We start from the raw sequence: 17,385 nt of genomic DNA on the forward strand, positions 1-17,385 counted from the left end.
GTGCTCGTACTAGGGCTGCAGAAGGAACGGTGGCCCCCGGGGCTCTCTCAGCCTCTTTCTCTGCTTACAATCCCAACCCCTGGGTGCATATTTCCCTCTTAGGATCGTACTCAACATTTGTGGAATTAATGTTGTTGTTGCAGGGAACGTTACCTTCCATGGTGCCGTGGGTCTCTTGGTTATTCCTTGCTGCAGTAAGATTTTTCCCCCTTCTGTTCAATCATGACTGATTCTCGGAGACTGCTTGGATTAATCCCTGCAGTTTTCTTTGCAAGATTTTGCAGAAGTGGTTTGCCATTGGCTCCTTCCTGGGGCTAAGAGAGAGGAACTGGCCTGAGGTCACCCAGCTGGTTTTGTGCCCAAGGCAGGACTAGGATTGCCCGGTTTCTAGCCTGATGCCTTCAACACAACCCCAAACTGGTTCTCACAATTTTGACACGAGACAATTAAGTGGGGTTCTGTCCGTGCCCTGCAGCCCTCTAACTGCTGCCCGCTTTCCTGCCCCTCTGGAGGGGGAGCTGACCAGCAGACCCAGAGACCCAGCGTGCCCTGCTTGGCCTCCTTTGGCACTTCATTCTGGAGGCAAAGCTCTGTCTGCAGCTCCAATTGCAATTCGCTTTGGGCTGAGATACTTCGGTCAGAGGATGGGCATTCTGTGCCTTTGGACAATGCAAAAGCTGGGGAAAGGTTTTTTAAAAGGAGGTTTAGAATGTTGCAGCTGCAAGAAGAGAAGCCTCAGATGAAGGGAAGTGGGAGGTCTTCAGCCCAAGCCCACCCTGGGCGTCATCCTGCACGTGGATGGAAGGTCTGTTTTTCTCCGTGGCACTGGCACGTGGAGTGGCCACCAAAAGTCTCTGTCATCCATACTTTTTGCCAGTTCTTAAATTCTGCAAAACACCCCTAGAGAAGCCAAACCACCTGCAGCCTGGCTGTTCTCGTACAGGCGGTTTGTCACTGCAGAGTTGGTCGCAAAGGACCAAAGTGCCCATTTTGTCCCCAGGACCGCAACATGCAACCCCAGTCAGAAATGGCCGCCTGTTTAAAACTGGCTTGTGTTTGCAGCCCATGACTGTTTCAAGATGTTTACAGGGGTCATTTTTGCTTTTCTCCCTCCAAAGGACAGAGTGCCAAGGAAACAGAATCTCTTTTTTATTTGGCTGTCTTCCTGGGTACATCTAGGATTTCTCATGCAACCATCAGCAAATGACACATCACAGCAAAAGACAACCACGGAGCGCACAGAGGGAAAGGGGCCCGGACCCGAACCGCTCATGCACAGGAGGAGGCTGTGAAACGGACTGAAGCACCTTCGCAACATGGACGGGCTGCTTTGACGCTGCAGACCTGGCATCTGAGCCCTCTCTGCACACAGAGGGGAGGGGGCCCTGCTGTGACACTCCACTTGGGGCAAGGGTCTCTCTGCCGCCCCCCACTTTGCTAAGGTGCTGGTGTGGGAAGAGCCAGGGTGCTGGAGGTCCATTCCCAGGAGCCGAAACCCTCCAGAGATGGCCCTGGGCTCCTCTGTGGAAGGCAGGCTCAGGGGCCCAGCCTGGGGGGCTTTCCGACCCCCTCTGCCCCTTGGGATGCCTCTGCTTTCTGCCCCCCCTGCCCAGAATGCCCCTGCTTTGTTTCTGTTTCCAGGGTGCCTCACTACAAAGAGAAGGGGAGCTGCTGTACCCTTGAGCAGTTTCAAGGGGAGGGGGCTATAAAACGTTTATTCCCCTGCCTGAGACGGAGCGAAGGAAGGGCGAAGAGGAGCTTTCTTTGCACGTGTCGATGTATCTGAGCGACAGACGATGGGCAAAGGGCATCAGCCCCGCTTCCCCTCTCGGCCTGCTTCTTACTCTTCACCTTCCTTTCTCTCTCCTTTGCAATCCTGCTGCCCCTTTGGCACTGCCCAGCTGGGAGCCCCTGCTGCCCGGGCTGCCCACTCTCTATGCCATCTGCTTGGAGGCTGCCCTCCCTCACCACAGGGCCATTCCTGGACTTGCTGGTGCCCAAATGGCCAGGGGGACGCAGGAGGCGTCCTGCTCTGTGCGGCGGGAGGAGCAGCTGTCGGCCGGCCTTGCTTGCTGGAGAACGAGCACGGGGGGGGGGGGGGGGGGAGACAGACGCAGGGACGCTCAGGTCCGGCGGGTTCACTGTGGCGAGTTCAGAGCAGAGCCAGGGCCGCTCCCTTCGGGTCCACGGGGGGGCAAGGCCTTGGAGCTGTAATAGTCGACCACCTGCTTGGGCACCTCTGCCAGCACACACTTGGCCAGGGCGGTGGGCGAAGCCTGGAAGACAAAGGAGGCTGAGAGGTGAGCTGGCAGCCAGCTGGGGGGGGGGTCTTAACCATCCTGCCCGAGGGAGGGGGACTTACATTCTTGAACTCTCGGAAGGGGACGAACTGCACAATGTCCCGCATGACAGGCTCGCCTTTGGGGGAGCGAAGGATCCCATCGTCCCCATCCAAGATCTGCATGTCTGTGAAGTCGGCGTTGCCCACCCCCACAATGATGATGGACATGGGCAAGTAGGAGGCCCGGACGATGGCTTCCCGCGTGTCCGCCATGTCAGTCACAACCCCGTCAGTTAAGATCAGCAGGATGAAGTATTGCTGTGAAAAGAAGCGCCAGGTCAGGGCCACCCAGGAAACATGCAGGGCGGAGGGCACAGGCAAGGGTGCAGACTAAACTCCCCCAAACTCTCCCCTTTGATGAGCCGCTGAGCCGACGGCCACCAGCTGATCTTGTTGGCACACAGAAGAGGGGGGAGCCCTTCCCTCATTCTGGAATTTGGGAGGCCACTTGGAACGAAGAGGATAGTCCAGGCTCCATTACAGCCCCCCCCCCAAGACATCCACCACCCCCCGGGCCTCCTTCTTCAAAAGAATGAGGGGGGAAGGATGAATTGCCAGAGACAGGCACCTCCTATTTTCTTGGCAAAGGAGAAGTTGCTCCCTGTGTCTTCTCTGGTAAGAGCTGCAGGGTTCCTGTGCATGTATCAAGTGCCATAGTCTCGTGAGAACAGCACAGGCACAGCCCCAGTTGGCAGCAGCCAGAGTGGGCCCAGCTCTGGAGATGCTGCCCTCCAGAGGGCTCTGCAAGAGGCTTCCGGCGACACCTGCAGGCTGCGGGGCCCAGGGCTTGGCTGGCTGGACCCCCTCCAGAAAATCGAGCTTCAGTTCAGAGGAAGGAAGGCAATTCATTCCGATTTGAAATCGGTTCAAGAATGGAAAACCAATCGCCTTATTAAATTCCACTGCATTGATCAGGTAATTCATTTGTTTTGTTTTTAATTCCATTTGCTTTCCTTAATCAAATTGACCTGATTCAAAATGTCAACGCCAACGGACAGGTCGAGGAAGGCTGGAGCTGATTTGCGTCCCTTCTCCCTCGGCCCTCTTTGGCTCCCCAGCCTTTGTTCCTGCTCTGCCGGGAGCCCAGCCTGCCCTCCCTCCCTCCCCCCACCCACTCCCACCCCAGGCTGTGTGGCGGAGGCATCGGTTGCCGCCATTAATTGATAAGACTGGCAGCGAAGCTTTCAGCCACTTAGCAAGCGTGCCAAGAGCTGTCAAGATCAGGATGCAAAAAGTCATGCGGGGCCCTGGGTCCTCCTTGCCCACTTGGCACAGGTCAGTAACGGATAAACCAATAAGGGAGAATATTTGCAGCTCAGAGCGAAATGAGGGGTCCTTGGTGCTCTCTGAGCGTGTTTGGTTTCTTGCAGGCGTCTCATGACCCAAACTAGGTAACATCATCAGTTATGTTACCTAGTTTGGTTAATGAAACATCTGCAAGAAAACAAGCAAGCTCAGAGCGCATCAAGGACCCCTCCGTTTCGTTAAAGCCACCCGGTCCATCCAATGCTTTCACGTATGTAGGCAAGGAGCCCAATCCACCATAAGAACGCTGCCTCCCTGGTGTCTACTTTTCTATCAAGCTGGCTGAAATTTGGCCACAGAGCTTAAATTCCAGCCAATGTGGGGGCACCGAGGTCAAAGGAGACTCAGCCCCCAACCACCACCCAGAAGGTTTCTGCTGATTCCCACACACCCACCGAAGCTTCCTGGGTTTTTTCTTCATTAGCAGCTACTTTGGCCACTTTGGAGATGATGGGTGCCACGTTGGTTGGGCCGTAGAGCTGAATCTTGGGCAAGCAACTCTGGTAGGAGTCCACCACCCCCTGGATGCCTGGCAAGGAGAGAGGGAGATTCAGCGGGCCTCTTCTGTGGGCAACAGAAGCACAGGCGGGGTGGGGGACACCTTTCCAAGCGAAGAGAAGTTTGAACTTAAGCCAGGAGCAGAGAAACATCCTTCCTGCTCCTCCCAGGAAGCCGCCCAGGCAGAGATTACAAGCAAACGTTCTGCAAACATTTTTCCTTTTCTCAGTCCAGAAAGGTTTGGCTGTTCTGGGGGAAGCCTGTCTGATGAGCAGAAGAAGTGCTAATCCAGCAGCATTTTGGCCCTGGCAGAAAGGCAAAAGGAGCAGAAGCCTGCAGAAGCTACCCTCACCTTCACACTCATCGTTCTCAGGATTGAAGTTAATGGCGAAATCGTGGGAGACCTAGCAAGAAAGGGAGGGAGGGAGGGAGGGAGGGAAGTTAATCGTGGAGCCTCCTCCAGCCCCTTTTTCAGCTGGCATCGCTTGGTGGCTGGAAGGCGCTGCAGTATCCTGAAGGAGTCAGAGTTGTCCAAGTGCCAGAGGGATCCTACCACCCAGCCGGTTGGCAGGAGAAGGTGGAGGGAGGTCTTGGGCTGGATGCAGAGGTGGCAGAAGTGCCAATTTGCCCTGCTTCACAACTGCTTGATGGGCACACCAATGCCCAGAAAGGCCGGTCAGCCTGGTGCTACGTTCATGGCAGCAAAGCAGCCAAGAGACTTGTGGGACCCTGAGGCTGAACAGCTTGGCTGAACAGACCCTTCAAGAGCCCCGAAACACGTCAGTCAACAAGATGTCACAAAAGTCTCAGTGTTCTTATAAGGCAAAAAAAGGAAATGCTGGGGGGGGGCAACAGGCAGGTGTGACGGCAGGTGTTCTGGGGGTCCAGCCTCCCACGGGAGCACTGGCCAAGCTCCTCTCCAGTGGGGCCAGCTGCCTTGGGGACCAGGATGCCTCTCCCCAACCATGGCCTCTGCCCACCATCTTGTTTCACGCATGTCCCTTTACTTACTTCGTAATTGGGGGGGATCCTTGCTCCGAAGCCCAAGGCAGAGAATTTTTTGTCACTGTGGAGAAGCAGAAACCAGACTGGCTGCAAAGGGCTTGGAAGCCCCTCGCCCAAGCCCCCCCTCCCCTTTCCCCAGGACCCCTGACTTCGCCATGGGGGAAGATGCCTCCAAAGTGGCTGTTCTCCGGCGGGGATGAATGCTTGAACTGGCCAGCTGAGGGCTAGAGGGAGCCTCCCCCCTCGAGTGTGATGCCCCCTTCAGGGCCTGGCACCACTGAGACAGCCCCCCCCCAGTCACCTGTCGTAGTCCTGGCAAATCTCCCCCACGGCCACCAGGGCCTTCAGGTATTCATTTGGCTGATAAGGGTTGATGTAGTGCAGGGAGCAGCTGTTCCGGGGGTCCCCATTGGAGGCTGTGAAGTCAATGGCCACCTGGGGGGGAGGTGGGGGGAGGGGGTCAGAGGCAGGGAGCCAGCAGGTAAGTCTCCCAGAGGGGGGCAGATCCGGGCTTCCCCGTCATTTGCCAAGGGGTCTGAGATGAGGGGCACAGAACTTCCCACCCTTGGGAGGCAGATGGGAATGTCCTCAGGACCAGTTCCTGCCCAAACCGGGTTAGGGGAGCAAAGAGAAACCGACATCAAGGAAAGGGAGTAATCCGGCACAGCCCATTTTTGCCGATCAGCCCTGAACTCAGAGCAAAGCAGGAATTGCCACCGTCTCTCTCCCTCCCTCCCTCTTCACGCACCCACCCACACACACACGCACACGTCCTGCGAGCGAGGGGCTCTCGTTCCTGGGATGTTGCCCGTCGCATGGCCTCGCGGGCAAAGCGGGCCCAGAGCCAGCAATCTGTTCCTTGCCACGTTCTGGAACTGACTCACTCCAGGAAGGAGATGCTCTTTCAAAATGCAATCTGCCGCCTGCTTCTTGTTTTGAAAGAGAGAAATCTGTGCGGCACTGCCAGCGGGGCGCTCCAACAGCCACGGCAAGAAGCTGAGGTGACCGAGGAGCTGGGGGGGCAGCCCGCCTGGAGGCCCAGCCTGAGATAAAGCCCACATTTCCAAAGCCTCCGGCCCCTCCTTCAGTGCTTAGTGTCTCCCTTGCCAAGGTAGGACAGGGTGCCCATACCTACACCAGTTGGCGACAAGCGCAAGAAGTGCCCGTGTCCCTGGGCTGGAACGGAAGAGCCCCCGCACCCCGGCTCTGGCTCCAGAGACCCTTGGCCTGCTCTGGGCCAAGCGAGGAGGTCGGGCGCAGCTACTCACCGTGAAGTGGATCTGGCAGCCGCCCATGATGTAATCCAGGAAGGAGTAGACCCTGTGGATCTTCCAGAGAATCTGGGCATCAGAGCGGGATGAAGGCTGCTTCCTGCCAGCCCAGCTCTGTGCCCAACACAGGGCAACAGATCTGCAGGCCAGGGGGCAGAATTACAAGGAGGGGGCCAGGCCTGCTGTAACCAACAGGTTGGATGGGGGGGGGGCAAGAGCCTGTTCATAGCAGACCCATAACCCACCCCTTTGCTCCCCAGATCCCCCCTTGCCCAGCCCCCACGCACCCCGACTGACCATGAGAGGCCGGCCCACGGACTGGCCACTTACCTTCAGGTCCAGGAGAATCACCACCCCTGAATTTCGGTAGTTTCGCTTCTTCAGTTTGTACTTGGGATTCATGCAGTCCCACTGGATCTAATGGGGGAGGGGCGAAAGGGATCTCTTTTTATTCCTGCTGGGCCATTCACGTCTGGACAAAGACCAGATCCAGCCAGCCCCTGCGGATGGCTGCTTTCTCTCCAGGAAGGCCCCTCCCCAGCTGTGGAGCTTCCCGGGGGGGGGCTGCCTGGCCTCCTCCCTGTGCACCAACCTTGTTGCCACCTGTGGCTTTCTGCATCTCCTCGAAAGTGGTGTAAAACTCTCCAATGAAGTCGTGCTTCCCTCGGGAGTCGTAGTCCAAGACGACACACTGCGCACGAGAGACCCTTCAGGACCCCTCGGAACGGCCTCTGCCCACCTCGTCCCCCCCTCCCCCGGGGCCAGAGAGGACCCCAAGGCAACAGTGGCCGGCTGGTCTCGGACGTGGGGTACAGCAGGCGGCATCTGAGAGGCACCCCTCTTCATAAGCCTCCCTTCTAGCCTGCTGGGGGCTCTGCTGAAGTTGCAGCCCAAGCGGCTGGGGGGGGCAGCTTAGGGCACAAGCCGGATGAGGGTGGCCCTCTGCGCCCCCCCATCACTCACCCTCAGCTTCCGCTTCTCTTCACAGCTGCAGAGGGAGCTCAGGGACACTTTGAAGGGTTCCCAGATGGGGCTCAGGTTGTTCTTGACAAACTGAGAAGCACAGGCACATGGTCTGAAAAGGCAGCCTTTCGGGGGGGGGCCTCTCTCCTCTGCTCCTCAATCCCCTCTGGCTGATCTGAATCCCAGGGTGGGGGCTGAGGAGACAGCAGAAGCCTGGAAGGGGGCAGGCCATAGAAGGAGGAGCCCTGAGCCCCAAGGGCTCTCCGTGGCTCTTGTGGGAAGTGCTGCAGTGGGCTGGAGCAGATCTCTTGGGGGGCAGGGTTAAGCAGATCTTGGGGCCCAGTACCTCCCTTCTTTCACCATGAGGACCAGAAGCTTATAATGAGAAGTAGCATCTCCCCTCCCTGACCAGAAGCGTTGGGACTTTACCCTTTGGCCCCTGGGAGGAGACTCTTACCTCAGTCCGGTGTACCAGCTGCTCACTTCCATCATCATTGATCCGGTAGATCTCCAGAAAGGGATCTGACTTACTGAAAAGATCCTAGGGGAGACAAGGTTAACCTTTACCAAGGGGTGGCTCTCCTGCTCCTCTTTCTAGGGTCCTGGGTGTTGGGCTGTGGGGTGTGAAAATGACATGATGCAATATTGCAAGGCCATCCTAGTTGTGCCCTTTGTGTGAAGATGCCAGGGTGTCATCAAACCTGGGGAGTTTTGCTTAATCCCACCTGGATCTCTTCTTCATTGGGCATCTGAAGACCCCGCCGCACTTCATTGGGTGGTTGGGAAAATGAAGGGTGTGTGTGGGAGTGGGGTCCCCTAAACCCCACCCCCTGAAAGAAAAGGGGGCAGCACTTTGCCTTGCATGCAGGCCGGCTGGCAGAGAAGAGTGAACGGACACAGAAGCCTCTTCCCCACTGACAGACCCCACCCAGCAAGTTCTCCATTATTCCTTCCCCTCGCTTCCTGCTCCATCTGTTCAACTTTTAAATATCTTTTCTCATCTTTTTAAAAAAATGGCGTTCATATTCAATTTCACAGCTTTGATGCCAGCCTGATTTATCTCCGTCACGTAAGATGACGAATTTTCATGGATGGTTCTGATTACAGCCGTGCACGCGCATACACACACACACAGATGCACGCACACACACAGAGTCCATTTGCTAGATGTTCGCTGATTGTCAGTTTTTCATTCCTAATAAAAACTGCTGCTCCACCTGCACCTGAGCAGATGGTGGAAGGCAGAGCCCTGAGCGGCTGTTTCGGTCTCCTGCCCCAAACTGGGCCCTTCCTACTCCTAGGGGGGGACTCTGGTGGTGGGGTGGGCGTGGGGGCTACACTGGCATTCACCTGTCCAGGTCAATTTATCTCCCAGCACCTGTCTGAATGGCCTGGACTCCTGCAGCATTGCAATTCCTTTCTCCCCTTGCCTGCCCCCTTCAAGCCAAGTGTAGCCACGCTGACCCTCCCCAGGCTGACCTTCCCCAAAGTAGAAGATCACAGGCCCTTCCCCTCCCCTCCCACCTTGTCATCCAGCTTCTTGGCCCGAAAGAACAGTTCCACGAAGCCGTTGTCGCCAGAGATCTCTTCCGAGGTCACCTGTTAAGAGGGTCCAGAGAGGCCCCTTCAGAGGCCAGGCCTGTCGGTTGGGGGGGGGTGTCCCCCAGCCGCTGCTTCTAACCTGCCACATGGGGGTGGGCTGGGAGGGGGCACTCACTGTGATGGTGGACTTGCCGGCGGATTTCCCGTACTTGAGAAAGAGAGGCTTGCTCACCCGCTTTTGAGCCACGATCTGCAAGGAGGAGCAGAAAGGTGGGCGGACGGCCCCTTCTCGGGCTGGGCCCACTTAGGGGAGCCTTTCCCAGCAGCTGCCGGTCCGAGCTATCAAGCTTGACCCGCTGGCCGGCGGAGAAAGGTGCATCCTAACCCTAAGCCTTGCAGTGGGGGCAGGTGGTCTGCAGCCGTGGGGGTCTCTCCTGCCAGGGACACCCTTCGGGAGGAGGCGCAGTGGGCTGTAGGGCAGAGGCGGTCTCTTCCGAGGGGCTCCTTCGTGGATTAGCCCCCCTCCCGCTGCAAGGTCTGGGTGTCGAAGGCAGGGCCCAGAGACTGTCCCTCCCCGGCCTTACCTGCCCCACCGTGCACTCCATGCCTCCCAGAAAATCGTCATCGTGGGTCCTCACGCTGCTGCCGTGGCCGTGGATGTCGTAGACTTCAAAGCGCAGCTTCTGTACCTCCTCGAAGTAATAGTCCACCATAAACACCTTGGCGAAGACGGGGTTCAGGCTGCTTTTGATGACCTCGGATCTGTCCACCTGGAGGTGCAGAGAGGGCGGCAGCGTCACCTGCCAGGCCTTCCACCCCGAGACCACCAAGCCCAGAAGGCTAAGCCTGGCAGAGAGATGGAGGAAATGCAGAGCCGGACACCCCCCCCCCCGCCCCCCTGCGAATGGCGGTCTCAGGCCCCGCCGTCTTCTGCGCGCCCAGGGACCCAGAGCAGGCGGGGAGGGCGGCCCAGCCCGGTCCGGCTGATCTCGGGCGGGGGGGGGGGCGCCGCGAAAGGGGCGCTGCGCTCGGGGTGCCCAGGGCCGGCCGCAGAGCGTCTCAAGCTCGGTTGCGCGGCCGGAGGGCTCAGCCCGTCTTGCCCCACAGCTGCGCTTCTCGGCTGCGCCTTTCGAGCCTGGGCAGGTCCGGCGGGGCCCTGGCCTATTGGCTGCCCCCCCACCCGGTGAGCTTCCAGAGGGAAAAACACGCGGAGCGGAGGCTCCCACGCAAAACACACAAGAACAGACGGAGCCTCGGCTGCACCTGACGGGAAGTGAAAGAAAAGCAAGCAGGGAGAGCGGGCGCGGAGCGTTTGGTTTCAGCGCGGCGCCTTTGCGGCCCTGCCTCGGCCGGGAAGCGCTTCCCGTGGGGAGGGGGGGGGCGCTCCCCGCCTTATTGCCGTGGAAGAGACACACACACACACACACACACGCACCCATTTTGGCTCTCGCTTCTTCAGACGGGCCCTCATCCCTGCCTCTCCCTCCCGAAAGAGGGCTCTGCCATCCTCTGACCCTCTGGTGGGGCAGAAGGAAAACTTTGCCCAAACTTGCCCAAGCTTCGAAGGGAGGCGGGGGGGGGGACGCCAGGCGTGGGGCTGGCAGAGCCTCTCAGCAGAGGCGGCCGCTCTTGCTCCCCTTGCCACAACCCCGACTTGGCGGGCCGGAGCTGGTGGCCGAAGGTGAGGAGGCAGCCGCCGCGCCTTGCTCCGCCCCCCCCCGCCTCTCTCCAGCGGCCCCCGCGCTGAGAACGCCGCTGTGAGTTAGTGCTGACTTTGCTCTCGCAAGCAAGTCGTCGGTCATGCCGCTTTTCAGAAAAGAAATCAGATCACGTGTTTGATATAACTTTATGAAGTTTCAGTGCCTGGATCTGCCTGGTTTTCTATTTCCTGCCCATCTTTTTTACCCGGTGCACCAGAGTGACGGCTCCCTCCCATCAGCACCCAGGTCAGCTCACCCATCCCTGGAAAACTATCTAGGGCTTATCAATTATGCCATTAATCACTGTCAGAAGAGGACAAATACAGAAGCTACCAAGAGTCTGGCTGCATCTTAAGTACAAGCCAGTTGGCCCTGGCAGAGACGCCCTGGCCCAGCGCCGCAAAGACGTTGGCTAAGAGAAATGTGTTAATTGTTACGGTGCTGGAGGCCAAGGAGCCTTTTGCTGCTAAAAGCCTCTGCGGAAGCTGAGCAGGTAGAAGAATCTTTTCTCAAGCGCCAGAGACCCCCTCTCCCCTTTCCAGAGTGCAGCCCCCCCCCACACACAAACACGAAAGGTTAAGGAGAGACCAAGACCTTTTCTGGCTCTTCCGGCTTCTCCCTCTAGACCTGGGCAGCTTTCTTGGGCTAAGGCAAACATTCTCTCCAGGCCAAGGATACCCATTTTCTCGGGGGAGGGGTATCTTTCAAGCACACACACACCGAGGCAGCCTCCCTCTTTATCTGCATCAGGCCACAAGATGAGCCGCACCAAGCCTCCACTGAGAAAGCTGAGCTGCCCATTTGCTTTGGCTTTTGGTGCGCCAAGCAAAGGGGGAGGGGGGCACATCATGGCAACTGATCCCCCTGGAGGTCCTTTCTCTGTCGCTCCCCAAATATCGTCTTCCCAGGGAGATTTATTAATTAGATGCACTGTCAGAGATAATCTTCTCAAAGTAAGCCACGGAGCTCATCTTGAGGCTTAATCCATCTCATCATGACCCAGATGTTGGATGCAGCAAACTGCCATTCGGAAGGGACAGTCAGCTCCCACGGGAGCCTTCAGTGGGTGGATTTCAGCCCAGATTTGGGGGGGGGGCAGAGAAGCCTGTGTGGTGTGATTTCAGGGACCGTCAGGTGCTGGGAGGACCACGTCCTGCACTGGGATTGCTGCGGGCAGGGGTCCAGCAGGGAGGAAGCCCCCTTGTTTGGGCTGAGCCTCTGAGATGACTTATTGATGGATTAATTGATTAATCAAATTTGTACAACTGTCCCTCTGACAAAGAAGCAGCTCTGGGCTCTTTGCAGATATTCACAAAGACGCAACTGACAAGAACGAAGTTTTGGCTGCCTAAAGAAGAGGACCTGATCTGACTAGGGACCCCCCTCTCCCCAGCAGCTGGACAATGCGAAGGCCACAGATGTTTTCCATCTCCAAGGGAGCTGCAGATGCCTCTGCTTGCTCACTGGCGCTGCTGCGTCCCTTTCCGGAGGCTCACGGAGCACGTTGGACTATTGTCCCGTCACTCTGCGTTCTCGTGATTTCTAAATAATGCCAAAGCATGAAATGGCAACTTTATCAATGTCAGGCCACACAGCCCTTTGGGACATCAGTCAAAGTGATTTTCCGTGGCTGTTAACACGGGTAAAGAAAGCTGGCTCCCGTGAAAATAGAGCAATATTTCAGTATTGATTTTTGTTGCTCGCTCTGAGCCTCGTCCTCTGTCCCTTTCAGCAAGGAGATACGTCTTAAGCCAACTGATCCACCGACAAAGCAACCTGGATCTGGCCCTTGGGCAGGATGGCTTAAACACCCCCCACAGCTTGGGACCAGCCCCCCCCCCAATTATCTCGCTTGCCTCCAGCAGGGCCTGTCTCGAGGCTCCATGGGGGTCTGCAGCCGGGGGGGGGGAGCTGGGCTCTCCCTGCAGTTCCTCCTCCCCAAAGGCTGCCTGTCTGGTTTTGCAGCCCCCAACTGGCCCTTCCTCCACCATCTCAGCTCCACGGTGGTTTCCCAACAAAGCCACGGGCAACCAGTGCTCACTGCAGAGGAGAGCTGGCCAGAGGAAACGTGCAAAGCCTGGCTGCCAGTTAAACGGGCCCACTATATGTCTACTCCGGGCCCCGAGGACCTGGGAGGACCTCCGCTTTTGGGATGAGCTGTTCATCGACAGCGGCTGCGCATGGCGGGTGCTAAAGAAAGACGTCTGCCTTTTGCTGAAACTTTGGTCTTCAAGCCTGCAGACAGGCAAGAGGTGCCCTTTTCCTCTCTCCTTTCTGGGGTGCTGAATGCCAGAAATCCAGCCCCCCTCTGGGTCCCTGCAACGGGGGGGGGGGCTCGGCGCTTTGTGATCCAGCCTTCCTTTCGCCACAGGGAGGGGCGCTCTGCTCCCTGGCCACAGTCTGAGCAGGTATTCGAAGAGGGTTGGAAAGCTCAGATGAGCAGAAATGGAACGGAACGGAGGGAGGGGGATTCAGGGGCCCGGTCTCGAGAGGAAACCAGGGGAGGGGGCAGTAACCCTTCCAAAAGCTCATCAGCCTCACCGCTCAGCAGGGGCCTTGCAGTTAACAGCTACACAATGAGAGTGATGTCATTAACATTTAGGCAGCCATTTTGGCTGTTTCAGCCGTTCACCTACATCACCTAGATTTCGTCGCAACCCTGCAAAGGAAGCCAGTGTGGGCATCACCTGTTGGAGCTCCTGCCAACTTCTCAGGTGAGGCAGGCAGGTTTGCTCTGCTGGGCTCCAGGTTCAGTGCCAGAGCAGCCACAAAAGGGGAATTCCTCTTGGGTTGCCTTGAAGCGCGTTTGAAAGCCTCTTGCCCTACATTGGCCAAGAAGCATCTGAGCGATGGGGCTCTCTGCTCTGCCCCAAGGGAAGGCCGTGGAATCCATTCCCCAAAGCAGGGAGCCAACCTTGCTGAAATTATGGACTGACCCTGGCCAGCCTCGGCACCACAGCAGACCCTGCCAAACGCCCCATTTTACAGGTGCCACAAGCCCCATTGCTGGCTATGCACTCTGCACTGTCACCCAGAGCCAAAGGCCTTCTTTCACGGCCTCTCCTTCAGATGGGGAGCCAAGCTCCTTCTGCCCCACAGAAAGGCCATCATCAGACCCAGCTGGGGGGAGGGAGGCTCACAGCATTTTCGGTTTATCTCCTGACCGACCCAGCTGGGCACAGTTTGCCAATCCCTGTTGTCTGGGAGCCTCTAGCAGAGGTGAAGGGAAAGTGTCACATCTAAGGAATATCTGAAGCTGCAGGCAATTAGCCCGAAGCACTGGCAAAAGGGCTCCATGCCAGAAAGCGAGAGCAGGATCGTAGGCAGGCTGGAGCAGCCTGAAGGCCTGGCAGAACCTGGGGAGGGCAAGATCCCAGTGGCTGGATCAGGCCACTCTGTTTCTGTGAATGGGCGCCCATCCATTCCTGATGATTGGGGCTTTTCCCCCCCAAATTATTTACAGCAATACCAGCTCTTGCTTGGAGATCTAATTGGAACGGAGCTTTTGGGCACCAGGGAGCTTCCGTCAGCACACTTTAATGTCATTAGGAAGCCCCATGTGCTTTCAGGCGATGGAGGAATGCCCACCGCCACCACAGGCTGCCAGGCATTTAGCAGACTCTGCAGGGCACATATGTGTCTCTGGGTGCTGTTCATTAAACTGGGATTTGAGTGGCGTCTGATGATAGCTAAGCCTCCTTTCCCGTGACTGCTTTGCTGGCTTGGTTCTTGCATTATCTGTTTTGACTTGATGAGCTGAATGTGGATAGAGATCTTACAAGTAAGCCAATCTGCCAGTAACCAGAGCCCCAAGGCCAGGGAGCCTGAAGCTTAAGCCAGAGCGTTTTCCCTCTTTCAGTAGATTTTCCAGGCAAATTCAGCCCCGCTGGAGACTGGAGGAGGAAGAGGCCCACAGCAGATGCATTTGCCCTGCACAGACCTTGCTCGGCCCCAGGAAGATGGGAGGAACTCAAGGCCCAGGCAGAAAGCCAGCACCTGAGGATCATGCCAGAGACAAACAAGCAACGGAGTCTCTACACTTGTGGCAAGAGCCTTTTGCCTCACCCAAGTCTCTGGTGTAGGAAACTGGGTTTTATGCAGGATTCTCAGGCCTTTGGGGAGGAGCCTTAGCGAGGGGGTTGGGATGGCCAACTCCATCCAGCGGCAGCAGCAGAAACCAGAGTCCACCTCTCTCATAAGTGCAGAGATGGAGCGATTCCAAGGAAGCCTTCGGCCTCATCGGCCTCGAGGAGTTGCTGCATTACTTCAGTGCCTTTCAGCAGGGATTGGGTACTTTGGGGGCTTGCAAAGGGCCAAGCAGGCTTGGCAGCGTTGCAGGCATCCTAACTCTGGGTCTCAGAGCAGAACCAGCTTCCGCCATGGTTGGAGGAACCAGAGAACAGGAAGCTGGAAAGCCCCAAGATCTCCTGCTTGGCCAGGTGGAGCCGTCTCTGCATCTGACCTGTTCAGGCTTCACCTTTTCCGCTACAACTTATCCAACAGCAAGGAGCCCTTAGCAGCCGATCCCCCCGGGCGAGCCCAAGCTTGGAGCCAAGGCAAAACCCTCAGGCCAACTGGTCACGTTGCAGTGCTGACTCCGTTTAGTTGGCTTAGTCCGTTGACAGGACTCCAGTGAGGTGGGCAGATCCCTTAAATGCATGTCTTTTAATGCATGTGCTACTAAGTGTGAAGGTGTTACGCATCCTCCTGGGAGACTTTCCACTTCGTTACTTCCCATCTTCTCCTCTTTTTAAATGCATCGGCATATATTTTGCACACATGCAAATAGAGGCATCTTTAATAGCTAATTCATTCCAATGAAAAAGCTGATGCATCACCCACACCTTCCTGGGCTAGATCATTTCTCTGGCCGGGGGGGGGGAGGAAAGACCCATCTTTGTGCAGTTGGTCTGTGCCCAGTTCTCCTTGCCCCTCTGGCCCTAGACCTGCTCTTGCCCACAGGATACCCACCGCCAGGCCCCTGAGATCGCTGAGTCTTACAGACCCCAATCCTCAGGTCTTCCTTTACAGGATGAAACAAACCAGCATCCTCACACACAAGCCCAAAGGGACCCAACCCAACATCCTCATCCTTTTGCTGGGCTTAAAAGCCCGGCCCTGAGAAACAGACAGCTAGAAACATCTCAGCCTATTCCTAGAAGATGCTTGGATTTGAGAAAGTCTCCTGCAGAGGCCCCCAAAGGCAGGACAACCATCTCCGATGCATTGCAAGGACACGGACCTCTGCCCAGGGGCAGCAGGGCTGGCCAATGGGGGGGCAGCCAACCTGCCCCTCCTTTGGGGAGAGGAAGGTGGGTCTGGAGCAGACCTTCCTAACCCACTAAAAGGTTGGGCACCCTTTTTGAACAGCTCGGAATGACTTTGCTGCTGATGTGTGATGAGAACTTCTGTCAGGCAGATCTGAAGGACCTGAGCTGGGAAGCTGCTTGAAAGGACAGACGGAGGATGCGCCTTTGGAGCTGAGCCCAGACGGACAGAGAGCTGCTGCTGGGACTTTGGCAGCTCCTGCCCAGCTTGCCCGCCTGCTGGACCCAGATCAAGCCCCCCCCCGGCTTCCCTTTGACCCTCCCTGCGGCCGCTGCCCACCTACCTCGGCCCACTGTCCTTGGGACTGCATGAGGAGGACGACGCAGGGATCCGACTTGTTGAGGGTGTCCCGGTCGAGCAGGTGCTTGCAGCAGACGCGGAGCTCCACCTTGGAGACGCAGGTGGCCGAGACGACCCCCAGGTTGGACTGGGACGCTGGGTCCAGGATTTCGTTCATTCTTGCCGGAAGCAGGGCTGGAGCCTGGGGAGAGCTGGCTGCACGGCAGGCGACAGAGGCCCGGCCCGAGTCCACAGAGTGAGCGAGCGGTGGGGCTGGCAGGAGCAGCAGAGCCCAATGACGCTGAGCGGCTGGCTGCTCAGAGCATCCCCAAGTGCCAAATGCCCGCTTCCCCGGTCTGCGCTGGTGCCTGCTGGGGAGCTGCCAAACGAGGCTAATTAAGAGGTTTTCTCAGAGCAAATTAAACAGCGGTGGTTCTTTTCCCTTCCCCTGATGTTGCTCCCACTCAGCTCCGTGGCTGCTGGCACCTGGGCGCATCTGTGCCTGGCTTCTCTGGAAAGTGGGTCTGGGGGTGGGGATCCCTTAGTCTTCTGGCCTCCAAAGAAGTGAAGGGGGGAAAAGGAGGGACGCTCCCCCTTTCACTTGCCCCACAGCAGAAGCTGCTCTTGCCTGCAGCTTCCTGGCTTGCAAGGCTTCCCCCTCGGTGGAACCAGAAGAGGGGCCTACCACGCTGAGACGCCCACGTGCGCTGCCTCGGGAGAGGAAGCAGCATCCCACGGAGCCTCCCTGCTCCTTCGTGGAAGGGCTGACCTGGCCAGGAAGAGGACGGCCTGCAGATACCAGAAGAAAGACAGGGGAAATGACCTCTCAGTCGCCCTCAACACACAACTGCCTTTGGCAGATGACCCCGCCTGCCTCCTGCCACCCGCTGGGCGCCTGGGCAAGGAAGCTGCCTAGAGAAGCTGGTTTGGCTAACTGAGAGCCCAGATTGTGCCAGAAACAGTAGAATGGAAGCATCGGATCCCGGTAAGCTTCAGCTGCTCCTCAGCAAAAGCATTCTGGGATCTGCCCTTTTGCCATCCTTGGTTCCACCTGGTTGTATCTTCTTCCACCCACCAGAACTTGTCTTTTGTGTGGAAGGATTCTTGTCGGGGAAGAGAATCCTTGTCTTTTGTGTGGAAGGATTCTCTTCCC

The 17,385-nt window shown here is 57.4% G+C and overlaps 1 protein-coding gene across 1 annotated transcript; it reads right to left on the bottom strand.

The window, feature by feature from the left end:
* Positions 1 to 1,141: 1,141 nt before the first annotated feature.
* CPNE7 (copine 7) lies at positions 1,142 to 16,410 on the bottom strand (the record flags this gene model as incomplete). Its single annotated transcript, XM_081335643.1, has 19 exons — positions 1,142 to 2,276; positions 2,363 to 2,599; positions 4,042 to 4,175; positions 4,497 to 4,548; positions 5,156 to 5,210; positions 5,451 to 5,584; positions 6,418 to 6,477; positions 6,751 to 6,837; positions 7,013 to 7,111; positions 7,384 to 7,473; positions 7,841 to 7,924; positions 8,908 to 8,982; positions 9,101 to 9,175; positions 9,510 to 9,771; positions 10,959 to 11,110; positions 12,482 to 12,665; positions 13,766 to 13,981; positions 14,566 to 14,621; positions 16,237 to 16,410. 19 exons carry the CDS (start codon positions 16,408 to 16,410, stop codon positions 2,139 to 2,141), a joined length of 2,364 nt encoding a protein of 787 aa, XP_081191769.1. The 3' UTR covers positions 1,142 to 2,138.
* Between the last annotated feature and the right edge of the window lie 975 nt (positions 16,411 to 17,385).

Source organism: Vipera berus (assembly GCF_964194415.1).
Source record: "Vipera berus genome assembly, chromosome: 10".
Classification (NCBI taxonomy): domain Eukaryota; kingdom Metazoa; phylum Chordata; class Lepidosauria; order Squamata; family Viperidae; genus Vipera; species Vipera berus.